General features: G+C 36.8%; 1 protein-coding gene across 4 annotated transcripts in view; it reads right to left on the reverse strand.

Annotated features, from left to right (window-relative positions):
• Positions 1-19,399, reverse strand: part of LOC114002263 (cytochrome P450 7B1) — a 223,530-nt gene that overhangs the window by 13,170 nt on the left and 190,961 nt on the right. For all 4 annotated transcript variants that reach the window (XM_039378420.1, XM_027748159.2, XM_039378421.1 and 1 more), the window contains exons 2-4: positions 8,954-9,090; positions 2,048-2,644; positions 1,398-1,604 (exon numbers count right to left, since the gene is read on the reverse strand). In XM_039378420.1, the coding sequence (XP_039234354.1) occupies positions 1,398-1,604; positions 2,048-2,644; positions 8,954-9,090 (941 nt within the window). The remainder of the gene's footprint in view (positions 1-1,397; positions 1,605-2,047; positions 2,645-8,953; positions 9,091-19,399) is intronic.

Raw genomic sequence — 19,399 nt, forward strand, 5'->3', positions numbered from 1 at the left:
CCTTTGATCTTCTTGATGCTTGGTAACTTATTGTTTGGTGTATGCTAGCTCTGATGTGAAGCAGATTTACTCGTGTTCCTTAAAAGTACATTAAATGCTTAGAATGTCATATTATTCATCAGAAGTGTCCTTGTCATCCAATATCTCCTCTATTTCAAAAGCATTCTCCATTGGTTAGAGATAAATTTGCATCAAAACAACCATGACTCCAGATGAAACCAACTTAGTAGACTCATGCTATATAAGATTAATATTAATGCTCTAACATAAAGGAATTGGATCAAACTCAATTTTATATTTGTACTACAAGAAGCAAATCAAGTTTGAACACAGATTCTTGAGACGTCACACTGGAATGTCCTGGAGAATGGCAGCTGTTACTTAGATCCAGACCAGGCACAGAGACTGCACTGCTTCACCATCATCTCTTGACAAAGCTTTGTTTAAGAGTGGAACATCAGTTCATGCCATGAGCTACCAAGACATAATAGACATGCGCTACCAAGACCTATAGACATGAGCTTGTTCTGAACAGGGGACTGTTTCTGATATTTAAAAAGAGAGGATTATGGAACCTTTAAACTTCTATTCAGCTGTTGTGTATCCTGTGGAGACTTCCAGATGCTTAAAGGTACCTACCTGCTATACCCTCTCTCCTCTCTTGGGCTAATTTTACCATTTCTCTTGCCAGTGTCTGTGCACTAGCAAATGAAGTGAAATCAACAGCTCATGCTCTGAAGGCCTCTACAGCTCCTGAATCAAACAACTTCCAATGGCACTGGCAAGGGTCTCCCTTTGAACCTCTGATCCAGAACTGGAAGACGTGTAGCTCCCTTAAAGTTCATTATGTTGAATAAAGGTACTTTTTCAGTACTGAAAACACCATTTATACTGTGTGAATTTTTATCTTCTTATATTTCATTTGGAGGCATTGTCCAACAGAAGCCTGCTTTAGAAGTCTTTTTTGTTTTGTTAAAGAGAGAAAGAAATGCCCATGGAAAAAAATATATTTGCAGTTTAAATACACTACCCCACTTTAATTTCAGAAAAGGGTCTTTCTTGGCAGTACCATACAGAAGTATTTGAAATGCATTAACACATCGGCAGATGCTCAGAATCAAACAACTTAATAGGCATCAACTTTTTTTTCAAATAATTGCAAAGCTTCGATTTAGCCTTTTGCATACCTTGCATAGTTAATTACCTAGGCTTTAATGTTTACATGCAATGAGAGTATCTACAGCTATAAACTACATAATTTATAATTGATGTAAATGGCTGTTATTATGTCAATTAGGCAGCTGTGTCCTCCACCTTCTCAGTAAACAGAAATGAGTGATAAACTGAGTTTGCCGGGAGAGCCCCTCTTCTCTTCCTAACAGATAAAAATAAATTACCTAGGTAGACCAGGTTGTCCAATTGTTCTCTGGTGAGGTGGATGTTATATGTGGGCCCTCTCTTTTGACCTGTTGACTGCAGCAAATGGTCAATCTCGTCACGCACCGCTGCAAGAGCTTCTGGGTGCCGCAGAAGATAATACATGGCCCAGAATGTAGCTGGAATCGTGTTTCCCACAGAGGCCCACAGGAAGGCAAAATGATGTGCTGGGAGAAAATAAGTGAAAAGGAAGATTAATAGCGTTTATTACACTGATTAGATTTGCAGTGTGCTAATTAAAAGATGTTAGGACACAGACCCAGCCAAGGATCAGTGAATGCTAATGAGGACCAATAGGCTTCTGAAGTCTAATTTTCTGCTTAATGAGAATAGTTTGAAATGTAATGTCGGGGGGGTGGGGGGAATAAGGGGAGGAAATGCAGCTCAGTTATAATCTTTCTCATTATCACCATTAAGTATCTTGTTTTACCACCTCAGCACAAAAAAAAAATCAATTATCATAGAGGGTTGTTTCAGAGTAAAACATTTTATCATTAGCCAATTAGAAAGAACATAAAAAAATTTCAAGGTCGCCATTTTGCCTTTTTATTTCAAAGGTCTATAGTAAATTATTTTATTTTAGACAAGCAATCATTCATAAGTTTCCTACCTGCTTTGTCATAATCTCCAAGCAGCTCATATTTCTCAAATATATCTTGTCTGGCTTGGACCACTTTTGACCCTCCCAGCCATTTTGTCATGTTCTGAAGTAAAAAATGATGTATAAGCTCCTTTCGAACCTTCTTGGTAGCTCCTAGCAACTCAATTGGTATGTTTGCAGCTAAATAGGGAAAGCTGGCATCAAACTTGATAAATTTGTCTCTGATTTCACTAATAACTTTGTGGCCATCTGCAGCAGGAACTCTTCCATATAGTGTTACAAAACTGGCTTCAAACATTACAGAGCAGCAGAATTTGTACATTTTTTCTGTTTCCCAATCTGTTGCTTGTGAGCATTTCCATTCAAATATATCCTGGAGATTTTTCATCATGTGGTCAGAAATGATATCCAAAGGCTTGCCTTGTAGATACTGGTAGATTCTGTGCAGGTTTTCCTTGAGATCGGGGAATTTTCCTTTTGACAAGGCTGGGTAGTCAAAAGTTTTGGAAGCCATTTTATTAGCGAATTCATGAAATTCAAGTTGCTTGCTATTCCGGATGACATAAACATATTGAAATGGGTCCATGATAAAGGTAATATATCTACCTGAATAGAAGAAAAGAAAAAATTAAGAGACATATGCGCTTTTATAATCTGGTGACACTTTCAGAAGCAATAACTGATAAACCAAAGACTGCGAAATAAGCATGCAGAAAAAAAAAACAAAAAAACAAAGATACATGAATAAATCTGCACAGAAAAAAATAATAAAAAAAGCAATAACTTTTATTTAGATCCTCTTTGTCAGGTCGCAGATTCCACCTGTGTACAATTTAAAGGCTCTTCTAAAATCAGTGTGAAGCCATTTCTATTAAGACTGATCTCCTGTTAGTGCCAACAATGGAGTGTGATCTCTTCAACTGTAGTGCTCTGAAATAAATCATTTACTACTCCGGTCTAATTCATGAAAATACAGTGTGGAGTCGCAGCAACATTTGAAAATTGAGGGTTTTTACCAGTGGAAAGTGAAAAACATACACATTTCACCTTCATAGAGGAAAGTGGATGACGGAGGCTGGAGTGGAAAACATGCCACCTAGGCAGCTTTTTTCCAAGTAAATGACACAGGAACTCAAAATCTGTCAGTTACAGGTTTAACTGCACACTGCAGTTAAACATTTAAACCTTCTCTCACATCTCTCACATCTGTGTTTTTTCCCCTGAAGTTTTGCTAACTTTCTGTTAAGAATGTGCTTAGTATGCTTAACATGACTACCTTACGATGTGAATTTGAAGTCATAGCTTACAATGTAGAAGGCCACCATTTTTACCATGGGTCCTCCTTTGGCGTACACACAGTCCCATTGTGTCAGAGTACACCAACAACTTCCTACCCTTCCCAGGGTACTTAATTAGGTGACACAGTGATAACTTCAGCTGCTTGTACAGAGGGTTAGGATTGCATCAAGTTTGATGCTTTTTTAAATTGCCCCTGCCAGAAAAAAATCTTGCAATTTCGCCCTAAAATTCTTATCAATTTCTAAAGAAAAGCATTTGGGTGAACTGTCATGAATCAAAATGTTAATGCTCCCAAAGCTCAATTAAATCTTAACTGTTCACACATGATTCTAAATTTAGAGTTCCTGATTCTTACCTTGAATGAAGACGGAAAAAGGGTACCTATTAAAATGTACACATCCTCTGTGAAATATCCCAGTTACAAAATCTGGAAACTAGCAAACTTTCCAGCACTTACAGTCTAATTCTGTCTTACTAAAGGGACAAATCTCCTTTGATTTTAATGGGAACACTACATGCTTAACTTAGGACCAAATTTGGCTCTGTGACAGATGTCCAGAGATAAAGTAGTCACTACCACTAAAAATGTCAACAAGTATCCATGGTTACCATATAGTGATACGTGAATTATCATAGTTATTCCATGTTCTGACTTATACACACACAGAGTGCTCCGTGGTATCTGAGTGTACCCCGGACTTCCTCTACAATTACCAGCTGCCATAATTTCTCTCCCAATTACATCAACTGCAATCGCAGTGAACCAGTAAGGAAATGTAAAGGATAAGTTGAGACAGAATTTGACCCCCTTTTTTTTGTCAACAGTGTGTGAGAGTTCTTAACATACTCATGGATTTTGCTTTATTGTAACATAATCAACCATACACATAAACTTAATCTTAAAGAAAAAATATTTTGAGAAACTGGCATGAAATAGAGATCTTGAATTCTCAGTCTCCTTTTTTTGACCAGTTCTTCCTTTCCAGACCACAGAGGTTGAAAAGAATTTTTAGTCTCGACCTGTGCAGGATCTTCGTTAAGTGTCCTAAAATCACTCTCTCTTTCCAGCTTTCGCCCACTTTCATGCTCTTTATTGAGGCTACCATCTTTGTGATCAAAGCTTGGAAAAAATGCCCATTGGAGCAATTTTTAATAAATAGATTTGGAGTGTTATTAACCCTAAAGATGAAAGCTGGCTTCTTAACTTTGCATTTACAGGGTAAACAATTTAAGTTAAGATTTTTAATTAATATTAATTTAAACCATCTGTCCACCATCTGCTTATTTCTGATGCAAAATATGAGTTTCTTTGTGATCTTTAATCAGACACTTAGCAAACGCACATCAATTCTTATCATTTTTAAGTAAGAAAATGATTTTTAGCAAACGAGTTTTCAGACAACAAACTATTTTAGCAATAATTTTAAATCAAAATTCACTCAACACTAGCACATACTTTGAAAAAAAATCCCTGAGAAACAGAATATTACATATCCCGATTTTATTATTCTCATCAGGTTCCTGGTAGCAAAAAGTAAGTATGTACCAAAATATAATTCATTTCGTAGAATCAATTCAGGCTCCAGACCACACCACTGCAAGTCAACAACATATATAAACACATAAACCAAAATATTTCTTGTTGCTGCATTTAGTAAAGGTCTAGACAGTCAGAAAGCGGAACCCTTCTATAACAAAGGCAGCTTGTTCATGTATGTCATCGAGAATCTAATTTTAGATCTCTTAATTAGAAAAATACTAAAATCTAGGGGTAATTAATGGCAGTTAGAAAGTTGTTGTTGTGAGAGTGGGTATGGAAACCTTTAACAATTACAGTCATCCTCACACACAGATGCACTCCGTGGCTGCACTGCTTACCCCAGTCTCCTCCATATAGGAACAGATTGCTAATTACAAAACTGTGCCCCAACACCTCCTCTACCCTGAACAGCAAACATCCGAAGTGGAACAAACTTTCTCACCTCAAGTTACGATTTTAAATTTTTTAAGTGTCAATATGGTCCTTAATCTTGCTTTTTAAATCCTGTCATTGTCCCCAGTGAGGTTTCTTCCCACTGATTGTCCCTCATGGTGTCAGAGACTAATAAATGCAAATCTTTCTTAAAGTTTCCAGTTATTATTTGGTATTTTAAAATGCATCTTCCCCCTCCCCTCCCATGTCTTTCCATTGCAGCTAATGCCAAGACTATCTCTAAAAGGTAACCTTTTCTGAAATCAAACCAAAATCTTGATACTCATGAATTTCCTTTAGAGTATTGGAAAAGGTAAATGCCAAATCAGCCAAGAATGGAGACATACCACAGGCTCCACAAATCAGGAAGCCTTAAATATTGAAGGTGTTTATATAAAAACCACTGGAGACTAAGCCTTTCCTTGTTAGCTTGCAAAAAAATCCTCCAACACCAAAAATAAGTAGACATGTACATATAGAAAAGTCACACTCCAATTTTTAATAGTTTAAGTCACTGAACTATTTTATTTAATACAGTAGAAACAAGTCAAAGCAAGAGATGTATCCTTGTTTCTGTTAAAAGCCCTCTGATTTTTTTTTTAAATGGCTACAGAGAATTCATACTTCACTATCCAGTCCTTCAGTCTGCATTACACCCATGCTGCAAATAGCATGGTTATCTCCATTTAGTTTCTACAGTCTCCTAGAAATAGAAGATTGATGTGGAAAATATGAAAATTGTCAACTTTGGTAAATCTGAGCACAGAAGCCAGTATTTGTATGATAGTTAAGAAATTACTCTAATAATGCATTCTGGAGCTTTTTAATGCTAATGATGAAAGACAAGCATTTCAGACAGCATCTAATGATGGATGTTATTTCAGTAATGCTTGCAGCAGGCTTCAGCTTGGTAAGAAGTTAATGTAAATTACCTTTTGCCTAAGAGAGAAAAATGTGATATGTTACTGTAGGTGTATCGTGCTTTAAAGAAAAGAATGACTTAGCAGCAGTATTTGAAAAGGTAAGTGTGCTTAGTAAAAAACAATAAGATTATTTTATTTAAAGTTGAGTTAGTCTTAGAGAGAGTGATGCAAGGTTCAGTATCACTCCCATTAACTTCTCAGGAAAAGTTTAATCCCGAGAAACAATGACAAAACTGTTTCAAGCTCTTTAAGTTCTTACCTAGCCGTCTGCCTATGCTGCTGACCCTTAACAAGCAGAGAGGCTTGGGAAGTACGATCATCTCAATGCCACAGACTCCCTCCTTATTTTTTTCTTTTCTGTTTTTTTTTTTTTTTCCCTCAAGACTATTGCATTTACGTAATCATCCACTTATTAGGGAGATTCTGCTGAACTGCTGACAATGATGTACAGTGGTGCTGCGCTGGCATGACGTTTGGGGAAAACGATTCTGCTGCACCACCACACAAAACCAATTAGAGAACTATTTTCTGCGACAGGTCAGGAATTTACATTGTTTCTCATAGAAAGATTTGCTTTTTAATTTCTTTATTAAGATGACATCCATGTCCCTTGCGACTTTTAGGGATGACAATCATTTGCTCATCACATGGGAAAGTACAATCAGCAAAATCGCATCACCGGTACGGGGCAACGCCAGAAACTCCAAGCATCGTTCTGCATTTTCCAAATGAACTAGTTTGAGAACCAATAATTAGAACAATATATATTGATAGAATTTTTTGACAGGACCTTTAGACATCCACCAGGGGGGTAAAGTAATGATAGTCCACATACAGCTGGCTACGCTATGTTTGCCGAACGTATAAACATCATCTTTGTCAAATCAGTAAGACATAGAGAAATCCTGTACGCCTTTGGATCAGGACACGTTAAGAGGTACTAACAAGCTTAGGTTTCTTTCTTGACTTGCAGATGACAAACTGTTTCTCTTTAGTGAAGTCCTGACGGTCAGTAATTCTATACTGAAAAAAGAGAACTTAAAATGGTATCTCTATTATGACAAATGCACAAAATCAAACATTTTCCTGCACAAGGCTGAAATGATATCCAGAATTCACTCTATTTACTTCAGTCTTTATCAAGGGAGGCTTGCTGAAAACACTTGAACACGGGGAGATTATCTGAAATGGAATTTGGTTTATCATGCAAATAGAGAATTCTGAAATTAAATTACACTCATAGATTGCTTAAACACAAACTTCTAAGCACAGTCTTGCATAACATAATAAAGAGGTAAAAGAGAAATAAATATTTGATTAAACACATTTAGGATTATGACGTATGACTGTATCTGGTTTTATGAATGTACTATGATAATATCTGAATTACAGTTATTAACCTGTATTTGTAGGCAGCCAAAACTTTATTGTAGTGTGAATGCACATTAACAATAAAAAAAGACTGTATTTCAACAAAAGTTGGTGTTGTACTGTGTCAAACTCACTTTCAAGTTGGAAAAAATCTGAGCATACCAGTTTCCAAAGAAAAAATCCTGAATGAATTAAAAAAATCACACATTTAATAGAATAAAAATGCTCTTCCAAAGGAACAAAAAGACAGATTTGTTAAGAGAAAAAAAAAATTATTAATTAAACACACAGCTTGCAATTAAAGTAGTTGACATTTGAAGACAAAAATTATTTTTATTGCAAAATATTACTTATATGGAAATATAAAGCTAATGCTTCTGCCATGGGAGAAGCAAGCTTTATACTTTACCCTTAACGTTTTTGTTTGAAACTCCCTAAAAATATAGGAATAACTAAAAATGAGATAGACTTAACTCTAAAGTTGATCATTTGAACAAGGATATCAGCATGTAGAGGGGTAGGAGACAGTTACATCCACCTACACTAAAAAGAGCTTGTCTTCTTCTGAACAGAGGCAAACACTGGATTTTAAATTGATATTAGTAAAAAGTAGATCTCTGTGTGTATATATATATATATACACATATATATACATATGTAAATTTACATATTTAACTTTCATTCAAGATTCCAGTTTCATTCTAGGTTTTTCTTCTACAGCTAAGCGTCTCTGTAAAATCACTCAAATGTTTGTATTCGATCTAGTGTAGTAACACAGTTATAAATACAGAAAGAAACAAGGTTATACCATCCTTTATTATATTGTTATTTTCAGTAAGCATGATCAGAGAAAGAGGCTGGCAACGGGAAGTTCCTGTGTTCCAGTCCTGATTGTATCACTGAGTCAATGTGTCATTCATTCCCTTGTGTTCCTGTCAACCAGTTGTAAAATGTGTGAGAGCAAATTCTGCACTTTTTTTTTAAGTGTTTTCTAAATTTAACCTGATATTTTTCTGTGCAGTGTCAAGATGATGTTAGTTCTCCCTTCTTTAGGGAAAAAAAAACCCAATACACAATTAAATGTGTTGGTAAAATCTACATTCATATATAACATACCTACAAATTCTGTCAATATGCATATATATATATATGTATATATATCCACATGTTCATAGTGATATTCTATGGATAATAATTATGCTTATAATATGTGTAAATATGAGTCATTTTTATTGGTCTATGCTACAGAAAAATATTTTTGGTTCAGTAAGATTCTAAACTAAACATTTGAATTAGTGTTTAACTTCACTGATAGTAAAAAATCAAGAGATACACTAAAATATTTCTCACCAGCAATATGTACAGTGAAAATATCCCCAAGTTTCTTTTGCTGATCCAGTAAAAATTTGAAAGCATCTTTTCTAAAAATCAGAGCTTTCCCAAGGTAAGGAATCCAGCCATTTATTAGTGGGGGCTCTCCAGTCTTCCTGTTGAAAACAGAAAAAAAAACAACCAGGAATTAGCTTTGGCATGAGAGCAACTCATCTTTATATCTATTTATATATTATACTTAGACCCACCATTTACATATATAATTCCTGCAATGTATAATACGTTGTACAGAAAGTTCTTCAGCTATGATGGCAGATTAAATCTAATCACACCTCTGAGCACTGAAGGCTCTGTGTGGTGATTAGGAAAAATAAGTGAGAGAAATTGAGATGCATTTAACTACAGGTTGTCCAGCTATTACCATCAAGTTATGAACACAGAAAAATGATATTCAGTAGAAAGTCTTCCAGCAAAGAGTCCTCTCATTTTCAATATTTGGCATGTCAGAGAAAGATGTATTGGAAGGCAATTATGACAGATTTAGGTAAATAGGACGCCGACATACCACACAAAACAACTAGCCTTACAGATAATGTTTTAGTAATTTCAGCTTACCAGCACAGAGAATAGCTACCATTATAACTAAATACCTTTAAAATATAGGATAATAATAGAGGCTGAACATTAACCATAATAAATCTTAGTCTCTTTATATTTATAGTCTAAGATAGAAATGCGTATGAACAGTTTAGGATGAAATTCTAGATAACAATATTTGCATCCCAGTCTAAAAAAGCAGCCATGGTGCATTAGTTATGTTTACAGAATAGTATAAAATACCTTTTAAGAACATACTAAGTTACATTTTTCTTTAAAAAGGAAAAAAGGTTCCCACACTGTCCTATTCCTGACTGCAAGTAAATGTCTTTCCTTCATGCTGGCATTTAGTTGCTTGACTCTGATTTACAACAAAGAAACATAAAGCGTGATTGTTCTGGAAAGGATTAAAACAAATATTCGTGAACAACTCTGCTGCTACATCCCATCTGTGAAGGTGACTTATACTACATGCAGAACAACTCATTCTGATTAAACACAAGATATTTACTAGCTTGGATCTAATCAAAGATCAAGGGATCACAAGCTTTACTACTATCATACACAGCATGGATTTTTATGTAGCTGGATTAACCCTACCATAGTCACATTCTCCCCTGAACTGCTGTAACAGAAACGAAAAAAATTAAAAAGAGGTAACCATGGTATGCTGTACTTACTGTTTTATTTTATTTTCATAATTAAAACTTTTTGAGCAGGAAATTATAAGCCAGAGATTTGCTCACTTATTTTTAAAAAGTTGCTATAAATTTAATTTACAGATAAGCAGATGTGACCAAACCATGCTGCATATCTCAATCTCTTTCTGTGTAACTGACTAATAATTTTGAATTTTAGTTTCTGAGAACATCCTTTTGTCCCCTGGAAAATCAGTAAATCTTCTGGTCCAAACCTGACAATCTCACAGCCAAAACATCTGCTGTGCCTTTTTCATTTCTTTGATTTTTGTGGGCTGTTGGGGTTTTGTTTGGTTGTTTTGTGGTGTGGTTTTTATATTGAGGAGAAGGTGGAGCCCCTCTTTCTTCAATACCTCACAGAAACCACTCCATTAATCATCCTCTAATGGTCAAATAACAACATTATTTACACATGTGGTCCAGAAAACTTTGAAACGGTTATTTCTGTATTAAGCGAATAAAAGCAAAGAACTAATCTGAGATTACATGAGAAAGATCACCACCCCCGGAAGCATAGCAGCCAGCTTGATACCCTCAATTATCCCCTCCAAGCCTGTAAAGAATCTGGATGATTTACCCATTTTTTTCTCCCCAGACTATTAAGTCCCGAGAGTGGCCACCTTTCACTTCCCCTCCTGGACACTGTGCCCCGTAAGTAGCATCCTGACAAATATTTAGATAGGCTTTTTGTCATCTTCTAATTGAATGCATCTAATTTCACCCTCCATGTTCTGTCATTCGGTCAGAAGCTGTATTCCTCACAAGCTCTCCACCGGGTAAAAAGAAGGCAGCTCAGAAATCCAGGGGAAAATTAACTTAATGCTCCAAGTCCTTGGGATCACATCAGGGAGACATTTTGCTATTGCAGAGACGTGAGGGTCATCGTTCGCTTCAGACATGTTTAGCTCAGCAGCAATAAGCTTAACACTGTTAAAAACCGTGTCAAGGCTACGTGGCTTTCGGAGGAAAATATAACACCAGTTCAACTTACGACCCCCAGCAGACTGATAACAGGAATGTGTCTTCATTTCTAGCTTTCCTTCTCTTTGGAAGATGGAGGTCATCTCCATGACTTATTGATGTCTGTTAACACACAGTAAAGAAACGAGCAGCGCGTATATTTTAGTGCCTCGCCAAATACAACGCTTCTCTGCACAAACTTTTAAACAGCGTAGTGCAGCTAACCCCATTTCCTGAAGGACTCTTAACTACACTCCAGAAGTAGCTCCAGTACCCATGGGTACTTCCAGAAGTTCTCATCGCCTTCAGATGCTATACTGAACCTTAACAAAGCCCACACAAACTTTTACTGCTTAATAATTTGCTCATGCACTTTAACTCTGGACTCACACTTAACAGAAGTTGTAAAATTTGATAATTAGGCAAAATATTACAAGGGTTAAAGTTATATTTTTCTCATGTCACAATATATATTGTTGTACCAAATGTGAAATATAGCTAAGAAATACAAAAGAGCAGTATGACGTGTTTTGTTGGCAATTTAAGACTGTAACTTTTTTAATTGAAGCATTCAGAACATCTTACAGATTACATTTTATTTAGGTCTAGTTTAACTGCTTAAGTTCTAATTCACTTAACAAACCTCATGATACTTCCAGTTTTTTTGCTCCACATATTGGGCTGGTTTTGCTTCTATAGAGGAATATTTTTACTTATCTGAGAAGCCTCTGTGAAGTCAGTAAGACTTAACAAACAAATTTCTCACATATGTGAGTGAATTTTACAAATAAAGCATCAGCAACATGTCCAATGCAATCTATAAGTAGACAGATCAGTTACAAAGTGGAGGGAGAGCAACACAGTTGTATCATCCATCATTGTTAAATGGATAATTTCAAATGGCATTATGCAAAAATCAGCTGGCTACAAATACAGCCCATAAATAGAACAAACAGATTTTGATAACTGTAATTTTTCTTTGCTTTCACAGTGAAAAGATAGTTCCTTGTTAGCAAGTAATAGAGTTGAAATGTCTACTTCAAATAAGAAAAGTTCTGGAGTTTGTTTACAGTTTCTTTAAGGGAAGATTTTTCAGCCTGCCTAAAACATAGAAGGCACTGACTCAGGTGTGATTATTTAACTACTGAGGTAAGGCAGCACACAAAATTGTGGATGCTGTATCTATATCTCACTTATGCTAAGCAGCAGTGATGCAATAAAGCAGGAGAAAAATGGGCTGCAATGTACATATTGTGAAAAGATTCTTTAAAAAAAATTATTAAATTCAAGGTCTCTAAACATTATGTTTTCAATTAGTGAAAGTGAATTACTTGTAAAACCCAAACGAGGTCATTTGTTAAGCAATCTGAACATGATTTTTTTTTTTAAGTTAAAAAGAAAATACCCTAAAGATTCACAAGAAAATAGACTTTGCCAACATTATCTCTCACAGAAATATTATTGCTTTATAAAAATATACAAGACTATTCTTTTCTTGGTTATACCATTTCAACTTCACTGCACTGTAAGGCATTGGATCAGTGTAAATGAGAGGAGAATCTTTCTCATTTCACTGGTTATTTGTATTCCAAAGGAGCAGATGCCTTTCAAATTATGCAAAAATCCACAGCGCATCTTGTACTATAGCAGATGAACAGGTTAATTTTTCTTTTTGCACATAATAAATCATAAGTGCTTTAACACCCATAGTCGCATTTCATGAACATAAACCTTCTGTTTAATAATGTCTGTTTACAACTAGAATCAGACATACAGTAATCTCTTGCCTGGGATAAACATTAATCCAGATCTGTCTAGAAAAATTATACAATTCATTACCATAAGTAATCTCTATTGTGCCCCGTGCTTAACCTTCATCTTTTTTCCTGTCCTATAATCTTGCAAATCCACTGGTGGTGTATGATTGGCATCTGGTGTTAACGCAGCCTTCAGTGCACACAGCACAGCTGAGGAAGCCTGACGTGAACACGTCACTCTGCAGGGTAACGCCGGTTCAGCCGATCGCTTCCCAACAACTTTCTCCAAAGGGTGGAAAAAACCCACAAGCCGAGGAGAAAAGTGTCTAACAATATCAATAGCTACAGAGGAGTCATTTTTACTTTCCAAGCCACCGTCGTCATCCACAAAAGTTAAAAGTATTGCTCTGATTTTTCCATAATATCCCTGGCTAAACCATCACATACCACGTCCAAGCTGGAACACACCGTGTCAGGGGACTTTAAGGAATGGAAATGGATTGGTACAGAGTAGAACAAAAGCTATTATGAACATGTCAAAGCAGTTAGAGATTATTCACAGGCTTGATCACGATATTTAAGCAACAAGACATGACAGACAGTGTCTTTCCAGGGGCTTATGAACACTCTAACTGTGAGGAAAGGAATGAGGCCAAAGGCTTCAACCCCAAGAAAGGTAATCCCCAGAAATGTGGTGTCTGGAGCGTCTTCTTGTATTATGAGAGAGAGAATACAGGAAACTTAGGACAGGAGAAAGCCAGTAAGTCTATCTTTTTATTTTTTTAAATTTTGCAGTTACAGTTTGTCTCCAGACCTGCTCATGGCATTAGGCGTTTTACATCCATGAGGACAGAAAATAAAACTATCTTTCAAATATTTGGCCACAATGAAATTTTTGACACTTATAAAATTATGCATGCCTTAAATAACCCACCCAGGTTATCTAACTCGTTGATCTCCTGGAACTCTAAATCTCCCATGTTGAATACATGCAGTATGAAAAAGTATTCCCTGCAGAACAAGTCAGATGAGACTTTTAGCAATAGACAGTCTTCTACCCTTAAATTCTCAGTTTACATACTTCCTATGAAGGTAAGGACCAGATGTTGCTCCTCTCTGATCACTCTTTTGAGGCTTGTGTGGAGTAAATGGATGCATCATCTTGACAGAGAGATGCAGATATGGATTGACTCAGTGAAGAAGAAGCAAGAGTCCTGGGATGGAAAAAACCTCACACTGCTGCTGCCTATATTTATGTCTAGGTAAAGTGGTTTCATTCTGCAATACTGATAAACTTCTCTTTTAAATTAGGATAAAGATTAGTCACAAAAGAAAAGGAAAACTACTCAGGAAAAAATAGCAAATACCTTTTTCAGCACATCAAGGAGAGAAGAGTTCCCAAAACCAGCAGTACAGCAAAACAGTGGTAATGTGAGACAAACTGGGAGAAATACCGACAAAGACAAATCAACCAATAAGTGAATATTTACAGTGATTTTTTTTCACAGAAAAATGCAATCCTTTTGTTGAAAGTTTTTCACGTCAAGAACTTCTGGGATTTTAGTTAAAAATACATCTTTTCTCCTGTAAAACCATACAAGCTTTTTGTTGTTAAGATCTCCAACTTCTGTTGTAATCTGTTCAGAAGCCTCCTCTTTTTTTCTCTCTTCCAGTAATTTCATTTAGGTCATCCACAAATACCAAAAAAACAGCAATAATAACTCATTTGGTAGCTCCGAAACATCAGTCTCTAGGAAATCTTATTCCTTTGCAGTTTAGGCTAAACTATCTCAACAATTGTAGGCTGACATTGTACATAACAATTTTTCACACTTCAAACTGTGTTGAAGGACCCACACGTTCTAGAAGTACTTGTAGATACTGGTTGGGACATTGCCTAAAAAGCCAAAAGGCAAGTAAATACCATTGTGGGAAAGTAATCTGAGTCGTTTTAAAATCAAAACCCACCGGTTTTACCAGAGGCTGAAAATTCCGAGAAATTTTACATTACAAAATGTAATGTAAAGTTTCATAACAGCCAGGAGAGGAGTCATGGTAAAGACAAGACCTGGCCAATGTGATGATAAATCAGCAATATTAAAAATTAATACAAATTTAGTGCTTATAGCCTGAATTTTTGCAATCCCATTTTGTTTCTGCTCTGGGTGAGGGCAGTGAGAGCAGCCATGACTACTCAACACTTACCATGACCAAGCCCAAGGTTATTCTATTACATTTTACATATGAGAGTGTTTTTCCAGCCCAGGAGTTTTCCTTTCTTAATTCAGCTTCATTTAAAGAAAAATCAGCTAGATAATGACAGGTTACTTATTCCATACCTTGTATCCCAGGTAGGGTGCTGTGCACCGGTATCTTCCCTTATATTTGCCTATGCTCTTCTTGAAGATATTCAGTAACAATCTCTACAGTCTCCCCAAGCAATTTGTCTTTATTATCAGAAAGTTTCTCCTCACATCTAGCCTTTATCTTCATATTGTACCTCAAGCCCACTACTTCTCATTCTGCCTGAAAAGGATAAGAGAATAAATTACGCCCTTCACTTTTGCAGGAACACTTAATGTATTTAAAGATACTTATTTTGTTCCCCCTTAGTCTTCTGTAGGTTAAACAACCTCAATTTCTTCCAGTACTTCCTCATAACTGTTTTCTAGACCTCTAAATACTTATGTCAGTTTTTTCTTAATTTTCTAACATTAGCCCACACCTTTCTTCCAGCAGTGTCCTGCCCTAAGCACAGCAGAGCAATTACCTTTTCCATCTCAGGGGTGACACACCTGGTTTTGCCTCCCAGCACAACCTCGGCTTTCTGTGCAAAAACACCACCATGTAGATAAAAATCGAACTCGGGGAACCATTACAGCCCTCAGCCTTTTCCCAGAGAAGAGATCGTGCTCCTGTCCAGATGCTGTTGATCAGTCCTCTGTGTTTTTCAGTTCACCATTTGGAATGCTAATCCCTCCTTTGCAGACTTGCAGTCGCTCCTCTTTAGGTATTATCCGCAAACATAAACACTCTTTTTCCTTGTATTCAGGTGAGAAGGATGGCAGCACAACATGAAGGCCACCCCCTACTGCCTTTTACCACTATCAGGAACATATTTATGCTGTACATTAGCTGACTTTACCTAAGAGAACCCAACAACTTTTGTCTGATATTCATTTCTTTCATAAGTAATTTCTGCACTTTAATATACTGCCTTGCTGCAACACATGTTAAAACTGTACACAGTAAGTAGCTCATAGTAGGAAATCATATTAACCGTCTGGCCTAGAAGTGACAAGTGAAGTGTGGATAAGAATGTCAGCACTCCCCACAGAAATTTATTCAAACAGGCAGAAATCATTCCTTACGTAATAAAGAGCAAACAAATAAATTCAGGAAATCTCAGAAACAGTGGTGGGACATTATCACATTTAAAAAACCCTGGTAACAAGGAAAGAGAGCAGAATGCTAGATGGAGCGATATTGCTGCTTCTGTGTGCAGCAACTGTATTTTCTTTGAGTATGTACTATATAATTTCAGAGGTAAAAAAATAATTCTTGTAAAAATTGAGTATTATTTCCTATAAAACAGTATGAATGCTAAATAATGCAGCATGATTGTTAGAACAAAAACGATAATGAGAATAGACCCTTCATGTCAGGTAACCGAGCTGTCCAAAAGTTTAGAATCTTGGTTAACTGGATGTCTTTTAAGTTCTCTAATCACTAGAGAGAAAAGGAGTGCAAAAGCTTTTTGGGAGTATTAGTTTTTATTAATGACACAGATAGACCAGAAGTGCTCACTTAGGTGGCCAAGATGATAACTCCCCCAGATTTCCCCTAATTCTGTCATGTCTCTTCTCACATTTGGTTTTTTATGTCAGTTTTCCTGGCCCACTCATATGCAAATGCTTTTCTCCTTCCTCTAGTTCCTTCTGTATACTTTCACCCTGGTTTCCCATCCCTCTTGAGGCGCCTCCATGGACCTGCCACCACCATTCAGCCCCTTTGCTCACCAAATGTTAACTTTCTTCTCAAACCAAGCTCCTGTTCAGATCTGGGGAGCCTCTGCTCTCATGTCCTGCAATATATTCTTAGTCCAGATATTGTCCACCCGCTTTCCCTTCCAATTCATCCTTAGTCAAATCCCTTCTTGAATCCCAACCACCGCTGTCACCATTGCAAACCACTGCATACTGCACTAGCACAGAGGATGAGTAAGACTGTTGGTGAGTCTTGTCCAGTTTCCCCACTGTGCTCTCCTGTCTGCCCACACACATCTGTTGTCTCCTGTTTTAGGAAGAGACTGGAACAGCCTTTCTACAGCATATGTCTACATTGCTCATTGCACAATTGATCTTCAGTTGTGAGATCTACTAGTATTGATAAAATCACTCCCTCTCTCCATTTCCCCTTTCAGGGAGTATTAGCCATTTTCAAGAGGCAAGCACAACTCATTCAGAATGCATGTGTGCGTGTACACATGTATTTATCAACACAGATTATGTGTATATAAGCATACTTATTTCTATATGCACACACATATGCATGTATGCAAACAAAGAGTAATTTCATCATAGGAAAAGTTGAGTGGTGCAGCAATTTTTTTTTGTAGTGATAACACAAACATTTAGTTTTATTGCAATATTTAGTTTCATTGTAGCAAACTTCTGATGTTATAGCCACGGTGGCATCATGAGTATCAGTCACACCCTTTTGACCCGAGTGCATTATATTAAGTTATAGACCAACAACAGAACAGTGCAGAAAACTGTTCCCTCCCTTGCTCTGTCTACCATGCACAGAATTTTCAAATACCAGCAGCCCACTCCTGATTTATCGAGGTAATTAACTAGAGAAATGGGGCCATCTACTCTGTCTTAAAATCTCCATGTGCATAACTTCAGAAGAAGAAAAACTTTACATTTCATCTTTAAAAAAAGGATGCGATACAGCTAAGAAGTTTTCAATTAATGATTTCATGACTCCCACAGTTATGGCCATGCATTCCCCAAGTGGAAGCACATGGTGATCTGCAAGCAATTTCTCTCCTCTCCCCCATGAGTTTCAGATGTCAGACATTTCGCAAATGGTATTACAGAATCAACAGTCAGGACACATTTTGCTCAAAAATCTATTCAAAAATTCCAAAGTACGGTCTCAGCAGTTGAATAAACACAAAAATACCCCAGGTACCTTATTTAGTTCACTTATTTTCAGATAAAACTCGAAGTTGATATAATGAGAGAAGGTAACTAATTCTGTCAGTAAGGCATATATCACAGGAAAACAGTAGCTGAACACTGTACTTAGATGAATGTTTCAAAAGCTTTAAAACCTGAAAGATGAGCACAGTATTAGTAGGTCTTCTTCCCTTTTGAATTATTATTTATATTTGTTTCCCAGATACTTGTTTTCCATCTTCTCCCTTCAGTGCTACAAGTCTATTGCGCATGTTAAGAAAAACAGTCTTGTAACCAGATTCTCCAGAAACATTCATTTGCTCCTGCTTCATCTTGTTCTGCCACCAGCCTAGATTCTCCATCTCTCCACCATCGCAGTTTCTCCATCTGAACTGATTTTACTTCTCTCAGCAGAAACTGCAGGTGATCTATTTCAGTAGAAAGCACGCTGCAGTCTGCACTCGTCTTTTGCTGTTCACTAGTTGCAACGAGTCTCTCCTTTCCCCCCACACCACCTTCTAGATATGCTTCTGCATTCTTTCCTCCTCTTCCAAAACTTTTCTGCTAGGTTTTCCATTTCACTTGTACCTTTCTCTCCTCCTCTCACTCTGAGCTCTGCTCTGGCTCTGTCTTTTTCAAGTCATACTTTCTCATAGTTCATATTGGGTAAGTCCTGTCCCTGCCTAAACAAGCTGCAACAATTAGGGAGCAATAAACTTGATTACTTGCAAATTTATATTCCTAGGTCTGGATAGTGATACTTTTCACATTACTGTGCATATGAGCAGCACTGTTCTATAATTCATGCTCCACACTATGTAAGAGCAACCCCACAGACTCTCTAGTCTGAAGTGAGTGGATATGAAAAGCACAGTCTTTTTACTAAACATTCCTGGATAGAACAAGCCTTAAACTAAATCTCTCATTATGAGGGAAACTGAAGTATCTTAAAACATTTGTATTATTAAAGAAGTAATAAAAAGTCCCCTAAAATATGTTTTCCACAAAACAGCTGCTCCCCAATTTTATTTAGCAAATATCAAAATGAAGAGAGAAAGGACTTAAGAGCGATGGTGGTGCCCACTCCTCCTTGGGCAGATTTGCAGAGCAGCCTGCAGCCACCCTCAGCTCATGCAGACATCCTGTGAGCTGCACAGTGGTTCTTGTGTCTCACAGGCAATCTCTGCTCGACCTCTCTCTGGAGTGCTCTCATCTGCTTTTCCCTCTCCTCAGCCTAAAACTCTGCTAAGCCCATAACAGATTTAA

Source organism: Pipra filicauda, unplaced genomic scaffold (genome assembly GCF_003945595.2).
Source record: "Pipra filicauda isolate LSUMZ 115617 unplaced genomic scaffold, ASM394559v2 scaffold138_size1969278_pilon, whole genome shotgun sequence".
Taxonomy (NCBI): domain Eukaryota; kingdom Metazoa; phylum Chordata; class Aves; order Passeriformes; family Pipridae; genus Pipra; species Pipra filicauda.